General features: G+C 36.6%; 1 protein-coding gene across 2 annotated transcripts in view; it reads left to right on the top strand.

Moving 5' to 3' along the window:
* Positions 1 to 27,291, top strand: part of bora (bora aurora kinase A activator) — a 29,264-nt gene that overhangs the window by 1,269 nt on the left and 704 nt on the right. Inside the window, exons 3-14 of one of the 2 annotated variants that reach the window (XM_048532356.2) lie at positions 1,758 to 1,845; positions 1,932 to 2,131; positions 2,677 to 2,783; positions 4,364 to 4,409; positions 7,271 to 7,352; positions 8,743 to 8,811; positions 14,957 to 15,013; positions 15,756 to 15,985; positions 17,503 to 17,656; positions 18,807 to 19,336; positions 19,569 to 19,715; positions 21,687 to 21,879. In XM_048532356.2, the coding sequence (XP_048388313.1) occupies positions 1,967 to 2,131; positions 2,677 to 2,783; positions 4,364 to 4,409; positions 7,271 to 7,352; positions 8,743 to 8,811; positions 14,957 to 15,013; positions 15,756 to 15,985; positions 17,503 to 17,656; positions 18,807 to 19,336; positions 19,569 to 19,715; positions 21,687 to 21,879 (1,780 nt within the window). In that variant the 5' untranslated portion in view covers positions 1,758 to 1,845; positions 1,932 to 1,966. The remainder of the gene's footprint in view (positions 1 to 1,757; positions 1,846 to 1,931; positions 2,132 to 2,676; positions 2,784 to 4,363; positions 4,410 to 7,270; positions 7,353 to 8,742; positions 8,812 to 14,956; positions 15,014 to 15,755; positions 15,986 to 17,502; positions 17,657 to 18,806; positions 19,337 to 19,568; positions 19,716 to 21,686; positions 21,880 to 27,291) is intronic. The other variant, XM_048532357.2, reaches the window with a different exon arrangement.

Below are 27,291 nucleotides of genomic sequence, written 5' to 3' on the forward strand. Positions count from 1 at the left end.
ATATATTATCAACATCATGTAAAATAGAGAGGAACTGAGGTGATATAATATCAATAACATTTAAAACAGACATACTGGGTGAAATATTGTAAACTGGAAAGTCTTGACTGAAAATATCACATAAAACAGAGGGTAGAGTGAAATATCAATATCATGTAAAATAGTGGCAGGTAAAATATCGTAAAATCTTTTAAAATAGAAAAATGGCTAAAGGATTGTTGATATCATGTTTTTGTTGATTCTTAGGAGACTTGAAAGGGTAAATGCAGACAGGTTGTTTATCATTCTGAGTGACTCTAGGAGCAGAGGGTTTAATTTCAGAATAGGGAGTCACCCATTTAAGTCAAGGATGTGGATGAATCACTTCTGAGAGTAGTGAATCGGTGGATTTTTTTTAAAATCTGGAGGGCTACACAGGCTGGGCTGTCAAGCACATTTTCTGTTTGTATACAAAGCATCTTAAGCATACATTTTAATATATAGTATATATGTGTTTAGTAGACTAAGTATATAAGGCTATGATAATCTGCAAGGGAATCTAGGGTTATGGGGAAAAGGCAGGAAAGTGGATTGATGATTATGAGCTTGATCTCATTGATTGAATCTCCTCCACGAATGAGCTGAGTGGCCTACTTTGCCTATATCTTATGCTCAAAAGCACGCTATGTGTCCTGCATCTCTCACACACGTGTTTCAAGAAAATGTTCATATTTAACTTCTCCAGGACAATTAGGGATGGACAATAAATGCTGGCCCAGTCAGCAATGCCCACATCCCGTGGATAAACATTTTAGAAAAATTAGTCGAGTTCTTGAATATATTACATAGCATGAAAAACTGCATTATTTATTGTATAAAATGTTTGCTCAGCTAGAAATTAATTCGTGTTCTTTATATGTGAAGAACCCAAATCTGCATAAAATAGTTCTTGGACAATGGATACAGCAGCTAAACGAATTATATGAAGAATGTCATTAGTTAATGTGACTCCACAGAAGCAAGATATGTAAGCAGATGTGCTGTGATACACTTGCTGATGTAGTGCAGTTATCATAATATGCTTAGGCTAATTAGTATATTAAAGATATCTGATTAGTAAGGAACTTTCTCAAACAAAATTAAGATTATTCTTTCAGCTTGTCTGGGTAAGGCAGGCTGAGGGTTGCAGAGGGGATAACCTAAATGATCATGGCAGCACAGTACACAAAGACACTCGATGGGAGTAAGAAAGAATGTAGTTGTGGTAGGACACAGGATTGTGAGGGAGATTAACAAAGTTTTCTGCAGCAAAAAAGCATGAGTCCAAACAGTTGTGTTGCCTGACAGCTGCCACAACGCGGGACACCTGCTTGGGGCTGGAGACGAACTTGCAATGGGAAGGGAAGGACCCAATTGCCATGGTCCACGTCAGTACCAGCGACATAGACAGAACAAAGAAGGAGGCTCTGCATTGTCAGTATGAGGAGCTGGGTGCAAATTTTAAGAAGCAGAACCTCAATATTCATAATCGCTGTGTTATACTTGAGTCACTTAAAAACTGCCATAAGGTAAATCAGACTTGACAATTGAATGTATAGCTGAAAGACGACTGTCGTGGCAGAAATGGGTTCCAGTTCATTGGTACTGACACCAGTTCTGGGAAAGTGGGATCTGGATAGATGGGCCGAAGCATTTCGAACATTTTCCAATTTTACTACTTCGTGTTGCAGAAGAGTCTTTTCAGACTTGAAATGTTAATCTTATTTCTCTCTCCATAGGTATTACCAGATCTACTGAGATTCTACAGCATTTCCGGTTGTTGTTTCCAGTTTCCAATATCTGCAGTATTTTGTTTTCATTAAAAGAGTAGGTGTGAGACATATGTGAAAATTTGACATTAAAAAACATATTGTTTACTTATTTCACAAAGATTCTTGTTTCCCCAATAATAGAAGTGGAAAGGTTCTACTTACTATAAGGAAGAGGAATGGGAGATTTGAAGAGTGAGACCAGGGTACATGTAACACCAGACACACCCGGGCGACCTCCTGTTTCAAATCCTTTTGAGAGCCCCAGTGATTATGCAACATTGCATGAACCAGTAGTCCCTAGTCCCTCTGTCTTCAAATTAGTGAAAACACCTGATTCACAGGTATGTTTGACACTCCTTAAAGAGAATTCTTTTCTCTCATATTGAATACAAAATATTGTAATTTAATTGATTTTGTGTGCTATAAAAATAGCAGTGTGGAATGTCAAGTTTTTTTTTAGGACAAAGGCGTTTTACCATATGAAAACTATATTTGAAAGAGTGATACCTGGTTGTATTAGCCATTAGAAAATTAAAGTTATATTAAAGAGATAGATCGAAGTTAGAGGAAATGCTTTAAAGCAAGGAAGATTCTGATTATCAAATTTTCGTTACATTTGTTTGGGATCACTTAGTCTGTGGTTAGTTTGAAAAGTGCCAGAAACAGTACATATTCTTCATTTTAGCCCATATCATAACATTGAGGCTAGCACTGAGGGAAGAGCTGTACTGGTGTTGACTTTCACTGCATTCCAACAGTGACTACAATTCAAAGTATGTTTCATTGGCACTTTGAAGTGTGCTGAGGTTTCAGAAACCAGCTATAAATGTAAATTATTTCTTACTTATGTTGGATGGCTTGAAAATATACTACTTTCCTTGCTTAGACACCTGGAAAATTCAGATGGTCCATTGGAGAGCTTGCCATCCTGCATCCTATTGAAATTGATCCAGAAGATGTTCACCAGCAATCTGCATACATGAGCTGCACCAGGTTACCAGTTTTCTTTACTATGACTTGCATACAATGCAGCCATTAGATCAGCATATATGTAATTAGATGCCCTTTCTCATTTACATGTATTAGAGTTTTGTTTGCCATTTTGATGGATAAGATGATGAGGCACTCTAGAGTCATTTTCTTGCTTGTGTTTCAATTCCAAGTGATTTGACAATATCAACATATCCTCAATGAATTCAGTATGTGATTAATGCTCCTTCAAAAGCAACTTCCAAATGCACACCCTCTCTCACCTAGAAAGACAAGGGGAGCAGATAATCGGAACACCAGCACCTACAAGTTCCCCTGCAGCCACCACCATCGTGACTTGAAACAATATCACCGTTCCTTCACTGTCTATGGGTCAAAAACCTGGATCTCCCTTCACAACAGTGCAGTGGGTCTCCCTACACGTTTAAGAAGGCAGCTCACCATCTGGACAACTAGGAATGGACAATAAATGTTGGCCTAGCCAGTAAAGCCCATAAATTACCCATAAGAACTATGAGCAGGAGTAGGCAACTCGGTCTGTCAAGCCTGTTCCACCACTTGATCATGGTTGATCTTATTTCAGCCTCAACTCCACTTTCCTGCCCACTCTCCATAATCCTTCAACTCATTACTAATGAAAAGTCCATCTCCTCCTTAAATTTACATGAATGTCCCAGCATCCACTGCACTCTAACAAATTTCACAGATTGATGACCCTTTAAAAGATGTAATTTCTCCTCATCTGTTTTAAATTTGCTATCCCTTAGCCTAAAACTGATCTCTTGTTATAGATTGCCACATGAGGAAACATGCTTTCTACGTTTACTTTGTCAATCCCCTTTTGCATCTTGTATCCTCTCGTACTTCTAAACTGCAGAGAATACAGGCCTGAACTGCTCAATCTCTCTTCGTAAAACAAACCCCTCATGTCTGGAATCAATCTAATGAACCTTCTCTGAACTGCTCCAATACAATTAAATCTCTTCTCAAGAAAGGGAACCAAAATTATGTGCAATATTACACATGTGGACTCACTGATGCCTTATACAGATTCTGGTTTTTATACACTACTCTCTTTTAGTGATTATTGTAAACATTCAGTTTGTCTTCATTATTATCTACTGTATCTGTATACTAGTTTTCTGCCATTCATGTTCTTGCATTTTCTTGCATATATGATTCTGCAGTTGTTTAGATTTGCTTTAGCCTGTAATGGATATAAGCTTAATTCCATATTACAGCATACTAATACCAATATAATGCTGTTTCCAATGGAGCCGGTATTTCACGTCTCTGATTAAGACCTCTACATATATAAACTGTGCAGTCTCAATTGTTATTTCACCTGCATTGATTAAGAGATAAAACCTTTGATTTCGAATTAGAAAATATTGTAATTAAATTGTAAGCTACAGTAATTGACACAACAATATTGCTTGTTTGAAAATTTATATGAACAAGCATGGAATTTCCTGTTAAATTATCGGTTTTTCTTTGTATAGTGCTAGAGTTAATTTCAATGTCAGAAGACTTAAAACAGTAATATAACATTTAAAATTGTTTTTTTTTGTTTATACTTTTAGATTAGATAATGATATTGAGGCAAGAAAACAAAAAGCCATTGAAGAAGTAAGTGCTCAGACTAAAATAAAGAAATGTTTTAATTTCACACTAATTTGAAGTAGAATCCTGCCAGCAAATTCTGTCGACAAACTGGTGCAAACTTTCTTCTCCAGCGAATGGTTTCTGCACAATTCTTGAAGTACTTATCCATTCATCCACATACATATTGGCCACATAAGCCAATATTTTTCATTGATCTGCAATGCATGCCAAATGTGCAATCATACCAGGGAACAAGTTCAAAAGTTTAATTCATTTTTTTTAGAACTAAGGACATTGAATGTAGAGCATGATTTTAAAGGTTAACATTTCCTAACTGAATTATTTAACAATGATAAGTTTTTAATCGCTTCATAAAAATTATTGAATGATGTAGAACTAAACGAAGTTGTTCGGCCCATCACCCTATTGATCAGGCTATCCAATTCCACGTAAATATTTTCCCCTTTCAGCATTTATCCAAATCTCATTTGAAAGTTATGTCTGAATCCACTTCCATCACCTTTTCAGAGTATGCTTTTCAATTCACTGCAATAGAAGGTTTGAATAAAAATAATTTCACTTCTAGCTTGTTACAAACCACTTTAAATCATGTAGTTTCCAGTTACCTGCTCTTATGTCACGGAAATAACTTCTTATTTCTTCAATCATATTCCTTCATGACTTCAAGCTCTATTAAGTCTCCTGTTATCCTGCTTTTAGAACTGTCCTAGCTTTCCTGGATTGACAACCTAATTGAAGTGTCTTGGTAAATATCTTCTGTGCTCTCCCTAAAGACTTTGACATTCTTCCTAAAGTGTTTAACTGATCACTTTAGATCTCTGATCTCGAGATGCCGGTGTTTGACTAGGATGAACAAAATCAGAAGTCACACGACACCAGGTTATAGTCCAGCAGGTTGATTTGAAACTGTTGGACTATAACCTGGTGTCATGTGACTTCTCACTTTACTTCTCTGGCTGGGTGTTTAATTAGTAAATTGTCACTTGTGGTGACTGAGCTGCTGGACTTGAATTTGTATTGCACAATGCTAGGATGTTTTTTTTTTGATGTTTGATTGTCATTCTCAATGTCAGCCATGTTGTTCTAGGGAGACCCAGTGGATTGGTCTCTGGTTAGAATCAATGAATGATTTTAATGTCATGTGTGTTTTAGTGAGAAAAATAGTAAAATACAGTGAAAAGCTTTTCCACTGTCGCCATGATTGAGTGCCATTTTCAGTAGTTTAAGAATAAAAGAAAAGAAAGATAGCTTAAAGAGAGTCCATCAGTCCTGCACCAGCTCAACATAAGTGATGCCTGTGCCACCATCCCTCCCCCAGTGTCTCACTGCCATCTGCACCGAACAGAACCAGTGTTGAAGTCATCACTCTTCAGGCACTCTTTCGTTGTTGGGCCGATTTCTCTTCCGCCACCACCTTGCTGCTGCCTGCACTGGACCCACCAATGCCAGAGTCATGTCTTTTGCCACTGCGCCCACCCTTGATGTCACGGTGTTGCCCTTCTCCACTGTTTTGCCGCATCCAGCAGCTGACCCAAACAACAACTGTGTCGCCGTTTCTCAGGTGCCATCTTTTGCCACCGGGTCTACCTTGCTGAGATCACCTCTGCCAATGTAGCAACTGCTGATTCTAATGCTGGGTCCCAAGCTCACCCCAGAATAGATGAAGGTTCACTTGCCACAGCCATGGGGCCCGTGCTGGACCCACTTGAGTCCACTCGGGGCTAGCTCACCAATGCCATGACGTCCATGCGGACTCGCTCGCTGCCATCACCAATCCGCACTGGGATCCCTTGCTGCCACCAATGCCGTCTAAGCTCAGGACAAGAGATAAATAAAGGAAAAGAGAAGAAAATGAATCAAGAAAGGAGGAAAAGAAACGTGGTCAGAGCGGATGAGCCGTGGCTAATCTGCTGCTGTCTTGTTGATGAAGTAACACAGTGGGCCATGTGTATTAGAATCATAGAGACATGGCGTCATACAGCATGGAAGCAGACCCTTCAGCCCAACTCATCCATGCCAACCAGGTTTCCTAAACTGAACTAGTCCCATTTGCCTGTGTTTGGCCCAATTCCCTTTAAACCATCTCTACCATATACCTGCCTAAATGTATTTCAAATGTTGTAATTGTACCTGTCCCCATCACTTCTTTTGGCAGCTCGTTCCATATATGCACCTTGCTGTCTGTGAAAATGCTGCCCCTCCAGTTCCTTTTAAATAAATCCCCTCACTTCTTAAAGAAATTATTAATTGAAAAAATGTGACTAGTTTCTGCAAATGTTATGATGTTCCTTGACGCTATATAACTAGCATATGTGGATTCTTAATTACTTCACTGAGAATACACAGGCCACCTGCATACGTTGTGTTACAGAAATCAGTGCAGTATTCACTATCATGGGCACAAGTAATGAAATTTTGTGTGTTTTAGTTATTTGTACCAAAGATGACATACATAGATACATAGAAGGTTTTATAATGGAACAGTTTGTCATTGAAACTTCCTGCTGCTTTGTTGTTTTTTAAAGACGTGCTACAAGGTTTATAGTCTGCCTGATGGTCCTCATGTTTATTTGCTATTCGATAGCTGATTAGAATAATGAGAATTCTTCTTCAGCTTAGACGATACTGCTTTGTTGAATATTGTGTTGATAATGTCACACCCCATTTTGTAGGACTAGGGGGCTTGCTTAAAGGAGTGGCCTTGAGCACAACTGATGAGAGAAATATCTGGTGAATCCCTAAAATTTTATCAGTTTAAGTAGTGTTCTGATGCCATTCTGTAACATTACTTGAAGTATCAAGTTGAGCTTAATGTTTCAGCATATAATGTATCCTAAGATTTTGATTTATCTCTTTTTATCTAGTTTTTCTTGAATAGTGTCATTGTCCCTTCTCCTTGGACTCAACCTGAAGGGAAAGCGATTCTACAATCCCATCGAATCAAATGTGAGGTTTTTTTTAAAGTATCTGAATTTCAGTGATTATTTTTTAATTTTATATATGTAGCAAAGTTCTTTCTAAAGACCTTTCACAAAAGTAGACTTTGACAATTAGTTCATGGATGGGGAGGGTATTGGAGTTGTGTGGATAAGGACACAGTTTGTATTTTTCAGTCAGTGGTTTACATGTTATTTATTCTTGGCTCAATATATTAGATTCTGTCAAAATCAAGAAATAAGTTAACAAAAATTAAAACTCTGTGTGTTATGAATGTAAAATGGAGACGTTAAACACAAAGGTAAAGGATTTGCTTGATGCCAGGAGTTGTGCCGGGAATGCAAACTTTACAGATATTCGGGGAACTAAAAGTGAATGATGCATAGTCACGTTTGGTTCAGCACAGCAAGTTTTATCAGTGTAGCAATATTTACCTCAGTAAACTTTGAAGATGTAATTTCGCAGCGAAATAAACTAAAACTGTACACGGTTTGTGAATTTAATTGACAGTTTTTAAACTAACACAAAATTCACATTGTTTGTTTGTTTCTCAGTGAATAAATTTGACTTTTGATCAGTTTTCCAAGACAACTTTGCAAAGAGTTGGTTTGCAGAGTCACTTTACCTGCTAATTCGTGAGGCACTCTCCTGATAGCTATACCGAAAAATCGACAAGAAATGCTGGCCAGGCAGTGACGCCAATGTCCCACAAATGAATGGAGGAAAAAATAATTATCAGGAGTGGAGAAAGTCCAGATTTTAAATGTTCAATGGTTAAGAAGTGTACACAAAAATATCTAAGGTTCCTGTCCCTAATCACTGTACAGTGAAGTCTTCAGTCAGCTGTGTGTGGATATTGCGTCAAGCTTATTTATGCCTGTCCTCGTATTATCAAATACTTTTCTGACCCTACCTAAGTTTATAATTGACATAACTTATTTCTGTTGTGCATTTGAGTTGTATCCCATTGTGAGGTTGGGATGTTCAATATTCATGGGGTTTTAGTGGAACTGGGGATCTGCCAGTTGGTGGTTGGGTGGCAAGGTGGAGAATTGTTAATCAAAGTAAGTCCAGATTCCTCTATTTGTACTGTGTCCTCAATGTGCATATGGTTTTGTTTTCCTGTTGGCCATTAGCTTTTCCTTCAATCCTGTTGTTGTTTCTCATTTGTCCTGTATTATCCCGACAAGTGTAAGATGAAAGGCTTTGAGAAAATGCCCTTTTTTTTTAAGCAATACACATGTTCTGCATTCGAATTCAGCATTTTTTCAGATTCAGTTGATATCTTTAAGTGACATTTCACTTGTTTTTAAAATTAAACTTGATTGTATCTTGAGCTTTAATGGATCATGTAGTGCATTTAAAGCAGTTGTGTTTCTTTATTTGTCATTCTTTAAAGGTTCATCCTGGGAGAGGAATTCTTCAGTTCTAACAAAAGAATCTGTTACATTACCTGGAATGCATAATGGTTAGTAGTTCTCATGTAATAGCACAAGGAGTTCTACAACTCACTTGGTGAAATTTCATGAATCATTTATTGTGTATGTGTGCGCGTTCAGTACAAGTGCCAATCTGAACTAAGAATTAATTTTTTCAATGAACTTAAAATCAATTTAAATCACACAACTTATTTTACATTTTACAAAATGTAACACGTTGTATAAGTAAAATATTACGGCCTCGTTTTTCTTTTGCTTTACTACCTCACAGATTGAATTTAATGAACAATGTAGTATCTGCTTCATTTTGATATATGTTTTGCAAGCAAGGGGAGTACGTACGTGAATATCTCCATCAGAATGATGGAGTTTACTATATTTTTATTTGCGGGAAAATAATCTAATTTATTGCGAACTAGTACTAGTACTTGCATTAGACATGATGAAGTAAAATTGTAACAAACCAAACCTGCCTACCCATTTTTGTGCTTCATATTTGTTTTGGACCACTTTGTGTTTTTGCTGGGTTTTTTTTTCTCCCCCTCTAGGGATGACAGGGAGGAGAGCATTTAACACTAATATTGCATACATGCCCTAGATTTTGAATGGCATTAGTGAAAGCTTATTAGTCATGAATTGCCCTACGATATAATTATAATTATATCCAATTGTTGTTAAAACATGAACATACAAGATAATAAGCACGTTATATATGCAACTGAATTATTAAAGTTGTAGTAGTACAACTGTTATGCATTTAATATCCATTGTGATATGAGAACTGAAATCACATGGATCCTTGAAAGTCAGAGCACAAAAATGCATCATTTAGTATATTTCTCTACAGGAACCAAGTAGTCAGATTTCATACCGTGCTTTTTTTCTAATATTTCCCTTTTTAAGGAAGACTAATTTCCTGGCAAAATAAATTTGGACTGATTTCAGTTATGGTTTGTGTTGGAAACTTCAACAGTAAAACACATTTTACAAAGAATTTCTTGAAGAAAGTGTTCCTTTTAAGTCTCCATTCTTTGTGAATGTTTCAATGTGGATTTAAGGACCGACTTGCTTCACTGTCTCCAAGCATGTTTAAACTGCTGCTTTTTGCTTGTCAGTAAGCAAGTTTGGAAGAATTGTACATTTTATCAAAACATATAAAGTTTAATCTCATAAAATGTGCTTTTAAAGTATAAATTTAGAATGTTGTCTACATGTTTTTGACGTGTTCCCTTAAGGTAACTTGCCACAGGTAGTATTAAAAAAATCTTCACTAAATTATTCCAGCTATGTTAAAACTTGTTTACAGTCTCAGCATAGGAATATTGTGAAGATTAAAACTGTTTTCAGTATAGTTGAAGGCCATTGTGTCAGCATCCATGAGAACAGAATCATAGAGGTGTTACCGTACAAAAGAAAGCCATTTCTCCCACTCATCTATAGCAGTTCTCCAGATGAGCATCATGACTTAGTGCCATTCCCTTGTGCATTGACAAGGGTATAGCAAAATAGTGAAATTAAATATTCACTGATCTCAAAATTGCCCAGGTGTTCCTAACTGTATTTTATGAATAATAGTTATCAGACACCAAGTTTATAAGTTAGATATATATAACCATTTAACAAATATAACAATTTATTGTTGATACTGTAATTTCACAGCAAAGTTAAACAACAGGAAATCTAATTGAGGTTTATGATTTAAAACCATTGTTCATTGATTGTAACCCCCACACTCCAAATTACAGACACAGTTAAGGGATAAAGTTTTTAAAAGAGTTGTAATTTGTCAGTTTGATGATAGCTTCAGTGATGAGTATGGAATACTTGCACAATGTGCTTTATTTCAGATACAAAGGATTGTATCTTGCTTGAATTCCAAATTCTCCTGTCAATACAAGTATTGTGATCAGAGATAATGGGAACTGCAGATGCTGGAGAATCCAAGATAACAAAGTATGAAGCTGGATGAACACAGCAGGCTAAGCAGCATCTTAAGAGCACAAAAGCTGACATTTTGGGCCTAGACCCTTCATCAGAGAGGGGAATGGGGAGAGGGTTCTGAAATAAATAGGGAGAGAGGAGGAGGTAGACCGAAGATGGATAGAGGAGAAGATAGGTGGAGAGGAGAGTATAGGTGGGGAGGTTGGGAGGGGATAGGTCAGACAAGGGAGGCAGGACATGGTCGAGCAGTTTCAAGGCCGAAGAGATTACAAGAGTGTTGCAGTGGGAGAGAGATTCCGTGAGGTTGGTCCTGAGGGAGGACGGTAACTTCTTCAGGTTAGGCATCCCTGGAAGAGGCTTCGCAGTGAGGTTAAAATTGCTTATAAGCTTATGTGCTCCTAAGATGCTGCTTGGCCTGCTGTGTTCATCCAGCTTCACACTTTGTTATCTTGGATTCTCCAGCATCTGCACTTCCCATTATCTCTGATCACAATTTTAACCTCACTGCGAAGCCTCTTCCAGGGATGCCGAACCTTAATAAGCTACCCTCCTGCCTCCAGACCAACCTCAGGGAATCTCTCTCCCACTGCAACTCTCTTGTAATCTCTTTGGCCTTGAAACTGCTCGACCATGTCCTGCCTCCCTGGACTGACCTATCCCCTCCCTACCTATACTCTCCTCCTCCTATCTTCTGCTCTATCCATCTTCGGTCTGCCTCCCCCCCTCCCTATTTGTGTCAGAACCCTCTCCCCAGCCCCCTCTCCGATGAAGGGTCTAGGCCCGAAACATCAGCTTATGTGCTCTTAAGATGCTGCTTGACCTGCTGTGTTCATCCAGCTTCACACTTTGTTATCTGTCAATACAAGTAGCTTCCAGCAGGCTGTGAGGAATATTCACTTTTTTTTATGAATTGAGATTCTTTTCTCAGAATATTCAATAATTCTTGAATTGGAGATAAATCTAGAGAGAGTAAAACAACTTCCCAGTACACTACCTTCTGCTCAAAAATAGTTAAGGTGAAGATCAATATAATCTATGGTTTCTGTCTCTTTTTCAACTTTTTCTGTGGTTGGCTGGCCAGCACTGGACTCCCCTTGATTGACTAGTGCTACATCCAACCAGCTTCTATTTCTTGAGCTTAACAGAGCCTGATGCCAAACATCTACGATGTTTTTAGAATAATAGTTAATCCGCAATTATCTTTCCAGGCCATTTCCCATCACAAACATTAGCTTGTTCTCTCCTTATTTTTTAAAAATGTTGGTGTTCAAAGTTCGATTCTCAACTTAGTTTGCAGTTCCAAACTGAAAATGGGGAAAGTAAAGAAACTCGGTGATTGTCTGAATATCTGTTTATCTCCATTATTTGCATTTTTTTCTTTTCAAATAAGCATTCAATAATCTTTTGATTGCCTCAGCTGAACCTACTTCCACCACACTGCCAGGCAGTACATTTCAGACACGATCCTGTTTGTTGTGTTAAAAGCTATTTTTCTCACATCACTCTTGGTTCTTTTGCATGTCACCTTACATCTGTGACCTCTTGTTCTTGACCCTTTTCTGAGCGGGAACAGTTTTTCCTTATCTCATGATTTTCAAAACCTATATTAGGTCTACTCTTAGCTGCCTTTTCTCCAAAAAAAAATCCCAACCTCTCCACCTGTACTCGTAACTGAAGTTCTTCATCCCTGGAATCATTCTTGTAAATCTCCTTTGCATACTCTCTCCAATGCATTCACATCTTTTCCATAATGTGACACCCAGAACTGTAGACAGTGCTCTAGCTGAGGTATAACAAATTCAACATTATCTGTTTGTATTCTCTTTTCCTATTAATAAAGCCTTTTAATACTGTATATTTTATTAACTGCTGTCTCTCCACCTTCAATGATCTTTCTGCTCCTGCATATTCTTTAGAATTGTACTTCTTATTTCATCCAGTGTAAACATCCACTCCACTAGTCCATGTACGCCCTATTGAAGTTCCATATTGTCTTCCTCACAGATTATAATGCTTCCAAGTTTTGTATGTTCCATTAATTTTGAATTTGCCCCCTGCACCTTAAGATCTCGATCATTGATATACATATAGTTAGACTGGAGAACACTCTGGAACAAAAGAAAAGTGTAGGCCATTCAGCCCCTCAGGCCTGCTCCATCATTCAATGAGATCGTGGTTGATCTTTTGCCTAACTCCTCATACCTGCCTTTGGCCCATAAGCCTTAAGAAAATTGTACCTACTTTGGATTTAAAATTAACAACTGATCTAGCATCTGCTGCCATTTGTGGAAGTGAGTTCCAAATATCCCTTTTCTTTGTGGAAGTGCTTCCTAACATCTCTCCTGAATGTTCTGGCCCAAATTCGCAGACTATGTCCCCCTAGTTCTAGAATCCCCAAACAGTAGAAATAGTTTATTTTTACCCTGTCTTTTCCTGTCAATATTGTGAAGACTTTGATCAGATCACCCCCTAACCTTCTGCATTCTAGAGAAAACAGGCCTAATTTTATGTCTCCTTATAACTTAATTCCTGATGTCCAGATATTATTCTGTAAACTTTGGAAGTGATATAACCAAAGGTCAGTGTAAGATTTAATTTTGTTCTTGATACAATATGAAGCTTGATGATTTGGACAAAAGATAGGATCATATAATATAGAGTTGGTAGGAACTGCAGATGCTGGAGATTCTGAGATAACAATGTGTAGAACTGGATGAACACAGCAGGCCAAGCAGCATCATAGGAGCAGGAGAGCTGACATTTTGGGCCTAGAACCCTGAAGAAGGGTCTAGGCCCAAAACGTCAGCTCTCCTGCTCCTATGATGCTGCCTGGCCTGCTGTGTTCATCCAGCTGTTTACCTTGGACCATATATATAATTCTTCAAGCCCCAAAAAAATCCATGACTGTTATTCTTGTTTCCTGTCATATTGACAATTTCTATACCCAATCCATTGTTGAAACAATTTTAAAAATAGCCCACTTTCCTGCACTCTTTATCAAAGCTCTGTCCATCTTCCTTTCTCTAAGTTCTTTTCTCACTTTTCTTAAAAGCCTTGAATAGGTTCTGCCTCAGTTACATTGTGTGATAAAGACTCCAATGCTCCAACAGCACTCTACGTAAAATACATTTCTCCTAACATTCCTTCCCTCATTCCATTTAAATTGATCACTCTTCAACACCAACTTAAGGCAGAGGCAATAGTCTTTATTCAACCTGTAAAAATCCTTCATCATTTAAAATTGTCTCTTGGCCTTTTCTGCTCCATTAGATATAATCTCATCTCATCTCGTAATTAGAACTATAATTTTTATTATTGTATCATTCTGATTAATCCATGGCTTTCAGACTTTCTGTTATGATCTCCCAAAATTAAAAATGATGCTCGAGTTGTGCTTTATGAGATTATATTTCATTACTCTTAAACCTTAAGTTCCTATTTTGCAAACTAAAACACTGTCGCCCTTCTAAAGGCTTCGTCTACCTGCACTTGGCAATGATTCGTTTGCACTTTTGATTTCTAAAATTATTAGCTGTATCTGTCATCATACTGGCCATTCTGCCAATGTGACTCTGTGCCATTCCTTTCTAAACCTCTACTTTTGTGTTGTCATTTCTTTATCATACCACTTACGTTCAAATTGTCTAGCTACTTGTTATATTGAGGACAAAATTAGTTCTCACACTGACTCTTAGTTATATGACTCGCAAGTGTTCTCTAATCCAACAAACATAAACATTAACCCTTTGCCTCCTGTTAAGTAAGATGCTATCTTTTCTGTTTATATCATGTACCTGAATGTTTGTATTGTTCTACTTATGAAAGTGTGCAATGATTATCATATTCCTTTTGGCGCACACTCACTTTTCAAAGATCTGTCTTGCATTTGATAAATGTTCCTTTGACCAATCTAATGTATGTGTTCTGAAGTATCCTTTGCATTTCAAAATACTTAACTGGCTCTCAACTTACAGTTCACACAACTTATACCAGAATAACTGGTATGTTGTCAGATGGTTTATTCTACTTCAAGAGAAGCAATATATAATGACAACAGTGGCACAATGAGACACCTAAAAAATATTAAAAACATGCTTGGAGCTTCTACTCAAATAACATGTTAAACATATTAAGTATGTAATGCTAATAAAACAGTATGATGATTTGAATCTAAATATGAATCTAATCTTTAAAGAGATTTATGCAATAATTTAAATTCTGTTTTTTGTGTAGCAGCTTGTCAGACTGTGTTGTCGTTACCTGTAGGTTTTGATCTGGAGAAAATAATAGGTAAGATATAAAAATTCATGTATTGTTTGAATGTAATCATTTGAGACTGACAAAATTATTGAGCTTGTATGTTTGCCCTTTATAAGTTGTTTGTCTGCTCTCTCTCTCACCTAAAAATAACAATCTGATTTAATTAATTCCGCCCCTATCTTAAATGAGTGATAAGGACAGTTTAGAAAAGAATAATGCATTTGTCCTTTCTGGATTACCTTGTTCCGCAGATGCTTTTACTAAAAGGGTCTTTGGCGCAGTCACAGGGTGTCATTCGTGACTGTGAAGAGCCGTTGCGGTACTGTGGCGGGAGCTGACACTTGATTGGAGGGATACAAATATCTGAGTTTCAGGAAATTTGTGAGGAAACAACATATTCAAACACTTTGCAAAAGAAAGCAAGGTTGGATATGAAATTATAGTTTGTAAGGATGGAGAGGTCAAAGTTTGTTCTTGAATATTACAACATTTTGAATACATTTTATCTCTTGTTTCCCTCATGAATAGATGAATCTTCCTTTGTGTCTTTTGATGTTTCGAAAGAAATCAGAATGCTTATGACTAACTATAAGCAGAGCAACCAGAATTGGGCACAATACTTCCCAATTCTCTCGATTCAGTATGATGTCCTTTTAATAATATCCTTTTTTTGCAGAATATACCACATTACAACAGTGTGGCCTGAACAGTTTCATTTACACAGCATTGTAAATTTTAGTGTTACCGTAATCAAGTTTATTTCTCTGTTCAGGTGAACATTATAAATTGGAAGACCTTGCTGACCAATCCCATGAAAGTCTGAGTGCATCTTCACTTCGGAGAAAGCTGTTTATTGATGGTGAAAGAAGCTACTCTGATAGCTCCTCCCTCCCCTCTCCAGAAGAAAGTCCATGTGGTGGATCTGTTCAGCCTCACGTAAATCTAAGGTCATCGGATTCCTCACCATTTCGATGCAAGAGCCCGACAAAAACTCCTAGTTCTGTAAGTACTGTGTGCAGTGTTGACTGTCAGTTTTGGGACCCACAAACAGATTATAAGGGCAAAGAAACTGAAGAATGTGGGGTTTCAGTGTGCTATTCTGTGGACTGTAAAATGTGACCACATGCCTCCAATCCTTCACACAATGTTCGCGACTTCTATCTTTGTACATTGACTTGTAGTAACACGACTAGTGCTTTACCCCAAAGAAGAAGTGAAATATGTAAATGCAGACTTCGTGAAAGTGCCCTCTCAACAGTCAGTATAGATCAGCATTGGCAAAGTCTTGGCAGTGGTGTTTTATCTGTATGGCACACATCACTGAGATATTGCATGGTGCATAGGAAGTGATTATGTTTTTAAAACTATCTGTGATGGCTATAAAATGAGAAATTCTGATGTATGAAATTATCACAAGTGAACTGTGAACATGTTGTGCCATTTGTTGGTTTAATTGAGTTCATGGTGTTCTGTAGTCAGTTGACAGATGTTCTTAAGTTCATAATATAACGACTGACTGAAAATAAAATTGCTGTGGCCAATTGTGTTGTTAACCAGTAGTGGTTGAAGAATGTCTTTTAGGATGAAGCCAAAATTTCTAAAAAAAGCAGAGTTTGGTATTACTATGACGAAACTGAATTCAGTTTCCAGATATTTGAAGACATGCCAAGCTTTACTGTGTTTTCACCAAATGGAAGTTCCCTGATTATTATGTGCTTCCATTTACTTTGTACAGGACATTTGAAGAAAATCTTTTCTTGGAGTCAGAATGAGAGAGAATCCTCAGATTCTGGGATCAAGACAATTTACATTTAATGAAAAGTTAGCTGTTGCTATATTTTTCTGATTAAAATGCCTGTTTCTTTAAAAATAAATTCATATTGTTCTTCTTTCCTGCACTGAAAACTGAAGTTCAGAAAACATTTTCAAATTATAAATCTTGCATTTTTTTGTGGTTGAGTTTAGAAGCGGGGTTGGAGCAGTGGTGGTAGAGGGTGAAGATTATGTATGAATTTAATTTACACTGACAATGCAAATACTTCCTTTCAAGGAAGGCAGTTGAAGAGCCTTGCATTTGTTCCTGTAGTTTGATAGAAGTTAGTCATGTCTGCTAGTGAGAAAATTCTATCAAACCTGAATGATTACAAATGCAGTTTTTTGTTTGAGTCACTGCTATCTGGTCTGTGAGAAATTTTGTAAGCAAAAAGATTAATAATATGGCTTAACTCTCTTCGCTCTGATAATTTTGAGAAAAGCACACTGGACCAATATAAGAACAGAAATTGCTGGAAAAGCTCTGCAGGTCTGTCAGTATCTATGGAAAGAAAACTAGGGTCACTGGACCTGAAACAGTGACTCTGATTTTTCTCCACAGATGCTGCCAGACTTCCTGAGTTTCACCAACAATTTCTACTTTTGTTTCAGATTTCCTGCATCCACAGTTCTGTTTTTTGTACACTAGACTAATAATTAATTGCAAGCCACACAATGCAATGTAAATCTATCCTTGTCAATCTTAGGGGCAATTTTCATCAAGTCCCATTCAAGATGTTGGAAGAGCGTGTAGTTTAGGGAGCCTAACAAGCCCCATGTTCCCAGGGAAGTCATCACCGAATACTGCATCACCACCTTTGTCTCCGATTGAACCTCAGTTTGACAAAATGCCAGTTTCAGGTTTGAACTTAACATGATTTTGAACTTAAAAATGGTAGTTATTGTATATTCAGGTTGGGTTGGGTTGAACACATTAAACTTTGAAGCTGTAGAATAAATCAGACCACTGATTTATAAATGACTGTTTGTAGCAGGTGCTAGTCAGTACAATTGTGTGAGTAACTAGTCATTTTATGTTTTACAACCATGTAGCATTGACCTAGTTATTATCTATTAGGAGATAGCAATGTATCTTGACTTGTTTTACTCTCGTTAACTGATCTTAAGCTAATGTAACATGCTGTTATTATGTAATAAACTGTCACTTGTTCCTCAAGTACATGCTGCTTCCTCTGAAGCCCTCTTCGTGGCTAACCCTTCACCACTTAATACTAGTGAGGCTCATAGACTTGTAGTAGAAGAAGGGATGGTGGCAGTAAATCTACCCAAAGAAGATCCTTCACAATACGATGCCAGCTTTGGGCAACTCCTACTTTACACTTTTTTTAACCTGTTCATTTGTCTTAAATAGAGAATTAAAAACAGAATAGTTTCTCCATATTACTTTTCTCCCCTCTTCTCCCATACAAATACAAATGAAAACTTTCTCATACTGCACATGGTCCCTTTCTGAGGACCCTGCAGCATGGTACTTACTTTTTAACAATAATATTGATGCTTCTTAAGTTGGCTTGATGCAAGTCAAATTGCTTTTTAAAAAAAAAGCACAATGGTGGATAAAACCCTTAAAAGCTCATGCATGTACATTCATTATTGAAGCATCAGTTGATTTACAGTTATTGGTCTTACCTTCACCTTAGCATTACAACGGTTATTTTTATGACTTTATTTGTATATTTACAAGAAAAATTATGGGGTAAGCTCTGCAGATTGTTTGTGGTATAAACACCACTGACTGGAACCATAGATTGGAGAATCTGGTTTAGAGGTTTGTTATGTAGCTGACTACATTCTTTAAACATTGACCACTTGCTGCAATTTGCTACAGCTCAGTAACGTTCCATTTATGCTTTGAGCATCACTTCCAATTCACATCTCCCTAACACACAAGTAGAATGTTTTTCTCCAATATTCACTAATGTTCTGATAAATGTTTATTTGGAAAAAGTCTGTTCTTTTGCATAACCTTTTTTTGTACCCCTTTATACAGAAGAAAGGAGCTTTACTTCCATGTCTCCTGTTGCTCCAGCTGCAGCTATTTTAGATGGGAATTTTGACCACTGTACAGAATCGCCTTTCATAGAAGGATGTTCACCAATTAAAATATGTCCACCTATGAATCCCAGACTTCACAGTGACCTTTGTCACATTTCTCCTCAAAAGTTAACTCTTCAGCATGAACACAAAAATGAGGAGAGAACACATTCTCCAGTACAAGAAATAGATGCAGAAGTGTTCTCTTTATATTTGGGAGCAGAAAATAAAACATGTCTCAATCTCTCGGATGTCACAGAAAATATAATAGTGCTTCAAGATGAGAATGAGGATCATACTGTTGATATGGCTGACCTAGGAGCACCTGAAGGCAATGATAGCAGTTGGGTAAAAGAATCAGAAGGCAATATTAGTATTCCAAGGACTAGCTCAACTGAAATTGCATTTAATGTGGATAGCCCTCACATGTATATGTCACCTCTTGCAGAAAGCAGTGCTATTCCTTCTGAGAGCATTAGTATGCAGGTAAGGATTATGTTTATAGCAGTTACATTTAAAGTATCACTCCAATTGATTCTGAAGCAATCAATAAAAATAGTTCAGTTTTGCAATTTTTGGCAGAACAAAATTGCTTCCTATTATAGTTGTAGAATAATATAGATTTAAAATATGCATTGTCAATATTGAATTCTGTCTGACTATTAACATATGTGCCACACTTTTAACATTGTTGCATTGATTTTTTTTTAATTAATAGGCTGATAGTGGATATAATACACAAACCACTTCTGCAAGTAGCCTAATGGATGCTATTGGAACAGATAGCCAGCTTGGTAAAGAGCATTTGGAAATGCAATCTCTCGTTGGAACTTTCCCTTCAAATAAGTTTAATCTAAAATCTAAGGTAATGTTCCTGCATCTATTTTCTGTTTATGAAACAAATGCATGTAACCAGAGAAAGAAAGAAATTCGGAGTTTGGTTAGATATAGAATTGAAATTAACATGTTCAAAATACTATAAAGATCATATGTACCAAGCCATATTTTATGAATTTTAAAATTTAATTAGGAAAGCAAAATGTGAAAATGAACTTAAATTTTCACTATTCCGTGCTGTGATTTTAGGTAAGATTGACAGAATAAACTTGCATTTCTGTTCTCAAATTTGTTGCCAGCATTTTTACCTTTAAGAGTGATTGTGATTAAATTTAGTGGAGAGGTAAAGGAGGAGGGACAATATTTAGTATTTGATGAAGATCAATGTTGGAGTAAATTAGGTTAATTATATTTGCTTGATATTCTAGACCAGTACTACTTTGGACTCATCAGATGCCTCATTTAACCGATTTGGAACATTTAATTTTTGAATTGACAGTTGTAGAAAGCAATATTTCCTGACATTTTCTTGTTTCTTATAGTGGAAAAAGTTAACGATCAACTGGTATCAGAACAGAAAATAGCTAATTGGATAAAGAGCATTTCAAATTGTTGCTATTTGCATGTCCAAAGGGCAATGTAAAGATAATTTTATCCATTTTATCGCAAATTGATAGCATTTTGCAGGAGCAACATGAAACAACTCTCACACATTTTCTAAAAATAATAGGAATAAGCAATCAGGAAAATTTAGATTATCTTGAGCATGACTTCTGACAAGAATACCCTTTGATCATAATCATAACGCTGAGCCTTTTCCATAGGCCGTGCTAAACATTAAAAATTATCTAGAATTTGAGAAATAGCACAGATTTGGTTCAAGCTGAGATCAAAATGCAGGCGTTTGAGTTACATTTTATAAAGAACAGATGCTGCTTTTGCAGTTAAACATGATTTCTAATAAATACAGAAGTCAGACTTTTTTGCTTGTCAATGTTTGAAGAATGAAGCTGAACATACCAAGCTAGATAATTTAGTATGAAGGCTCCAAAGGAGCTTATTACTTAAGTGTACATGAATAATTTGGACTTAGTAAATGGAAATACAGTTTCAAAATTAGATGATACCAAATTGTAAGTGCAATTAATAAAATGGAGGGCTGCAAAAACAAAACGGGATCATATTAATAAACTTGCAGAATGGGCATGTAATTGGTAAGTAATCATAAGTATCAATAAATGTAAGGTGGTAGGTTTTGTTAAGAAGGAGGATACTTCTTTGTTGGAAATAAGTGCCTAAATGAGATGAAGGAACAGAGATCTGGGGATACAGATACGCAAACAAGTTTTTTTTTAAAAAAGGTGACAGGGCTTAATAAAGTTCTTAAGATTAAAGCAGACAAAGCACAAGTTTATTTCTAGAAGAACAGAAATGATAGAGCACCTCAAAGAACGCTTTAAACCTTGGTTAGGTCACACTCAGTGCTGCAAATTATTCTAATCTCTTCTAAGTAAAATATAAAGGTGCTGGAGAAAGTGTTCAAAACAGCAAAATGAGAAGACAACTGAGAGCTTATGTCCACTGTGAAAGATTGAACAAACTGGATTCCTTTTCTACAGAGTAGTAATGCTTAAATGTTTCTACTTACAACAGATATTAGGGACTGTAAATATAAAATAGTCGCTAATTAGTTCAACAGGAAATTCAGAAGAAACTTTAGTCCCACAAGAAGTTGAGGCAAAATGCATCTGTTCATCTACAGGGAAGTTATACAATTACATTAGAAAGACGTGTTGCTGGGGTTTGCTGAGGAAAGATGGGAGGGGGTTTGAACATGGACATGCTTATTGTAGTAGTTATATCTTACTATAAAGATATTATCTATTTGATGCATTGTCGGTGAATCAAGTTATCTATTTTGTTATCAAAAGAACATTTTGGTCTAACTAGAATTTGGCTTTTTTTGTGAGAAGAATAAAATGCATTTCTTTAATTCCAGGATGTCCTTTGCTCTGAGTGTAAAGAGAACAAAGAAGTTATGGGATTGAATTCAGCTGCTAACTCAAATAAACCCTTTCATATCAGTAGGCTGCGTTCATCATATGATATGGTACTCAGCCAGAACATCTGCTATCTGAATGCTTGGAAAAATCCCTGTGAACAAACACTGAATAGAATTTTTCAAAAGAATGGTATGGAATCTTGATGAAAGCCATCTTTAAGAGTTTAATCCCAAAAGGGAATATAGAATTGCAAAGTGCTCAGGCACAGTAAGTAGGGACCAGTTAAGGGAGATTGTTAGTTAGCAACAGGGGATGCCATATTTCACTCTGCACTCTGGAATGTTATGCTTCTTCTTAGCTTCACAATGATTCATGTTGATCTCAAATTGTTGCAAATGATTATGCATGTGAATTTACAGATTATGGTCTCAAAGTTTAGAATTGACTGCGACAGTCTGTGGTATAGTGTTAAATATAAAAATTTGCTCTTTATAAACTTGTCTTTATCATGCAAACTCTTACTATATTATTGAATTCAAGAAAAAAAATTACTTCTGTAAAATTCCAATTTTAGAAAAACTTCATAATGCAGATATCAATCTGTCATGTATTGTGAAAATTTCTGCACAGAAGGTGGGCATTTGATCAGTCACACTTTTGCTGACTCTAGCTCCATGTCAAAAACATCTGAACTTTTCTGTTATTTTTCAAAGACTGTTAGTACTATACATACTTATCTAATTTTGTCTTAAATGCTGTGATCGACTTGGCTTTTGTGTTAAAACATGTAATATTCTAATGACCCTTTGTTTATTTGGAAAATATTGTTTTAAGCTCTTTGAATTGAGATAGAATTACTTAACTATGAGCACCTTCACTATAGAATCATTATCAGCCACAATATGATTGAACTTTGCATTCAGCTTGAGGGAGAGGGAAGTGGGTCTGAGATGATAATTGTTTTAAGCATAAATAAGGGCAATTTATGAGGAGATGAAAGTGGAGCTTGCTACAGTGAATTGTTAAATTAGGTTAAAGGATAGGTCGACTGAGCTATAGTGGTATCCACAGAATAGATTAGTTCCAAGGAAAGAAAAAAATCCAAGGGATGAATCCACATCCATGGTTAACTAAAGATGTTAAAGGTAACATTAAAAGTGAAGATGCTTATAATTATGCAGACAAGTGCTATCTCAAAAATTTGGTCATAATATAAAATAAAAGCAAATAATGATGAAAAAAAAGTAACAAGGATAGAAAAATTAGATTGAGAAAATGTTATCCAAATATATGAAGCAGATTTTAAGAGGTTTGATAACAATTTTTTAGATGAGTTAATGAAATGAGTTGACCCAAAGAAGTAAATCTGTAGAATTGATAATGGAAAATGAAGAAGTAGCAGAGGAATCAAACAGGTATTTTCCAACAGTTACTATAGAGTATAAGTGCATCCCAGAAGTAGCAATAAATCAGTAATGGAAGGGAGAGGGGAGCTCAAGAAAATTACAATCACAAGAGAAATGATAGAAAGTAAATTGTTCAGAACTGTCAGCTGACAAGTGCTTGGATCCTAATAGACTACATCATTAGAGCTGAATTTCAGAGGTGAAATTGACAGTCATTGGCATCAAGGCTGCATTTGATAGGGCTCATTAGCAGTGTACTGTAACAAAATTGGAGTCACTAGGAATCAGGGAAGACTCTGCCAGTTGGACTCCTATTGAACATGTAGAAAGATAGTTGTGATTGTTGGAGGATCTCTGTCTTGGAACATTTCTATGGGAGTTCATCAGAGTCATGTCTGATGCCCACCATCTTCAGCTGTGTCATCAATGACCTTCCCTCCAACATAAAGTTAGCAGTGGGTATGTTCACAACAATTGCACAGTGCTGAGTGTCACTTGCAAATCCATAAATACTGAATGCCAAAAATAACATTTTCACCACACAAATGCCAGGCAATGATCATCTCCAACTTCAGACAATCACCCCTCTATGTTAAGTAGCATTACCATCACTGAATCCCCCTCAATCGACATCTTCAAGTTAGATCAGATTGATCAGAAAGTCAACTGGACTACCCTTATAAATACTGTGATTGCTACTGCAGGTAGAGTCTAGGTATCCTGCATTAAGTAACACACTTGATACCTCCCCAGAGCCTGTTGACCATCTACAAGATCTAAGTCAACTTTATGATGGAATACTCCCCACTTGTGAGGATGAGTATAGCTCCAACAACATTCAAGAAGCTTGACACCATCCAGGACAAAGCAACTTGCTTGATTGGCACCATATCCACAAGTATACGTTCCCTGTATCACTGATGCTCAGTAGCAACAGTGTGTACTGCCTGGAGAATGGATTGCCGAAACTCACCAAGGCTTCTTAGACAGTATCTTCCAATCAATGATCACGACCATCGAGAAGGACCAGGGAAGCACAGACTGAAAATTCCCCTCCAAAGCACTCACCATCTTGACTTGGAAACTTTTTGTTGTTTCTTCAGTGTCACTGGGACATATTCCTAAAATTCCTTTATTAAAGGCATTATCCAAACCAAATGGTTTATCCGTACCAAATAGATTTCTGCTGTTCAAGATGATAGCTTACCATCACCTCAAAGGCAACTGGTGATGGGCAATATACACTGGCCTAGTCAGTGATGCCCACACTCTGATTTTATAAAATAAACCTAGCACCGATAAGTGGCCAATGAGATGGTTAATGCATTAATTTTTGTTTCTTCCTTAACAGGAGGCACAAAGCAGGAAACCAGAAGCCTAGTAACTTAACATCTGTTGTAAGGAATAATTTAGAAGCAGTTATTAGAGATTTTAGCAGGGCACTTCAATAAGTCTGAGATAATTAGTCAGAGGTAACATGATTTTTGTGAAAGGAAAATTATGTTTAACCAATCTTTTAGAATTCTTTGAATATTTCCTATCAATGAGGGGGAACATTTAGATGTATTTTGCTTAGAGTTCCAGAAGGCATTTTATAAGGTGCCACATCAATGGTTATTATGGAAAGTAAAAGGTCATGGTGTAGGAATAGCATTTTGGGGTGTATAGAACATTAGTTGGATGACAGGACATAGAGAGTAGGTTTAAATGGTCTTTGTCTGCTGGGAAGGATGTAATAAGTTAGCCACAAGTGCTGCTGGGACCTCAAGTGTTTAAATTTTAGATTAATGACTTGCATGATGGGATGAAAGGTATACTTGTCAAATTTACTGATAAGCAAAGATAGAGAGGAAAGTAAGTTGTGTAATTGACATAAACGGGCCACAAATTACATGCATAGGTTAAGCAAGTGGGCAAAGATATGGCAAATGAAGTAACGTTAAGAAACATAAAATTGTCTGTTTTGGTAGAATGAATCAAAAAAATACAATCTAAATGGGCCCTGAGGTGCAGAGATATAGATGTCTAAGCGTACAAATTGCATTAGGCCAGTATACAGTGTAGAATTTATTAGGAAAGCTGTGAATATTTTAATGTATTGTAGGGGAATTGAAAGCAACAGTAAGAGATTATCTTCACTCTATAGACCACTGGTAAGACCATGTTGAGAGTACTCTTGAACAGTGTCAATCACCTTATTTAAGGATGCACATGCATTGAAGGCACTTTAGAGAAGATTTACTAGACTAATACTTTAATTAGGTGAAATATCTTATTAGGGAATGTTGTACAGACTAGGTTTGCATGTACTGGAATTAAGAGGCTACTTGATTGAAATATAAAGAGTGAGGTTTTAGAACAGAAGTGCAGGTGGAAATGCCATTTCCTTTAATGGGAGAATCTAAAACCTAGGGTCACTATTTAAAAATAAGCAGTCCTTAATTATCATTTATCAATATGTTTGTATTTATAATCTTTGCATTAGTAGCTTTCAACTACTAATGTTGTTTTCTTGAACCTAATTTAACTAGAGGTGGAAATTGTTGGAAAAGCTGAACAGGTCTGGCAGCATCTACAGAGTTGATGTTTCAGGTCAAGTGACCTTTCCTCAGAAATGATGGTAGTTAGGATCCAAAATGTAAACTCTGATTTCTCACCACAAGTGCCACCAGATCTGCTGAGCTTTTCCAGCAATTTGTTTTTGTTTCTGACTTACAGCATCTGCATCCTGATTTTTTTTATTTAACCAGAGACAGATTATCTAAAAACATAGAAATGGTGTTTTGGTGTAAATTGGGCCAAAATTTCTGTATCAATTCATGGTAACTAATCAATACATGCTGAATAGCTGCAAGAAAATCATTTGAATTTTTCCAAATGTTTGTCTGCAAATATCCGGATCAAGCTGCTGCTATCAATATTATTTTTGATATTTTGAACTATAATACTTACTACACTCAGTGAAATCAAATAATTTCATAGGTGATCTGACTATATTTATCTTGGGGTCTAGATACTTATACAGTGCTTTTAGCATATCAGGGGTGGGGGAATGTGTATATCACAGAGTGTAAAGAATGGGAGACTGGTCAGAAGAACACAATACACTTTCATTTGGTTATTCCTAAATCATGGATGAATATTTCAGCAGGCAATGTTACACAAGTGGAAATAGATGGACTTTTTTAAAAAAATGGAGTGGCACCTTCAGATCAGAACCAAATATGATGCCAAGGTTATTAGCAATTTGTTTCAGCCTGAAGCAGCAGCCAGGAAGACAAATAGAATCAGTAAGTCACTTACAACATTGGAGAAAAAGATCACGTGATGACTTCAGATTTTGATATTTACTAGGAAGAAACTGTATCATATCCAAGACTGACTGTCAGACAACAGGCAAGTGTAAATCTGTTATGTTGAACAATGTATAAGTGTTGAGGAAGAAAGTTGTGTTAACTGTTGTATTGGAGAAGACGAAGAAATAAAGTACCATACCTAGACTAGTTCAGTGATTACTAATTGGGACCCTCTCCTTAAAGGAAGTGATGACTAAGTCAAAAGTTATAGTAGCTGTACAAGAAAACTATTTATGATATCACCTAGCATAAGGACACAAAAGTTGGGTACTCAACACTTCTGGAGGAAAGTAGTGAAGAGGAACAAGATGAGGGGCGAGAATTGAGTTAGTGTGTTCATAGTTCAGACATGCCTAGTCTTGGGACTTCTAGCTTGTTGGAGAAAGGGAAAGGTTAAAGGCAGAGGTTAAAGGCAGTTGAACAGATGTTCTCAGTCTTAGTAATTTCTTTGTAATCAACCTGTTTAGACATGTAACGATCCATTTCAATGACAGCTGGGACTTGAACCTAGATCTTCTGGCTCAAATGTATAAACTCCTTCTCAAAGGTGTCTCTATTCCAAGTACAAAAAATTGGAAGACTTGTTTGGAGATTGTTAACAGCTATTGTGGTCCAGACCAGTTAGCACAAAGGATTATAGTTTGCAGCTGTGACTCTGATTAAATATTGACCCTGCTGAAAGTGCACAATCACAGACAAGAACAGAATCAGGTTAAACTCACAGAATTAATGGCCACTTGAGGTGCTAGAGGGCAAAATAAAATCTGAAATAAGTTATTGCTTAGAATTGAGGGTGAGGGATGGAATTCTTGTTTAAAATTAGATGTTTGACGTGGATT

Source organism: Stegostoma tigrinum, chromosome 6 (assembly GCF_030684315.1).
Source record: "Stegostoma tigrinum isolate sSteTig4 chromosome 6, sSteTig4.hap1, whole genome shotgun sequence".
Lineage (NCBI taxonomy): Eukaryota > Metazoa > Chordata > Chondrichthyes > Orectolobiformes > Stegostomatidae > Stegostoma > Stegostoma tigrinum.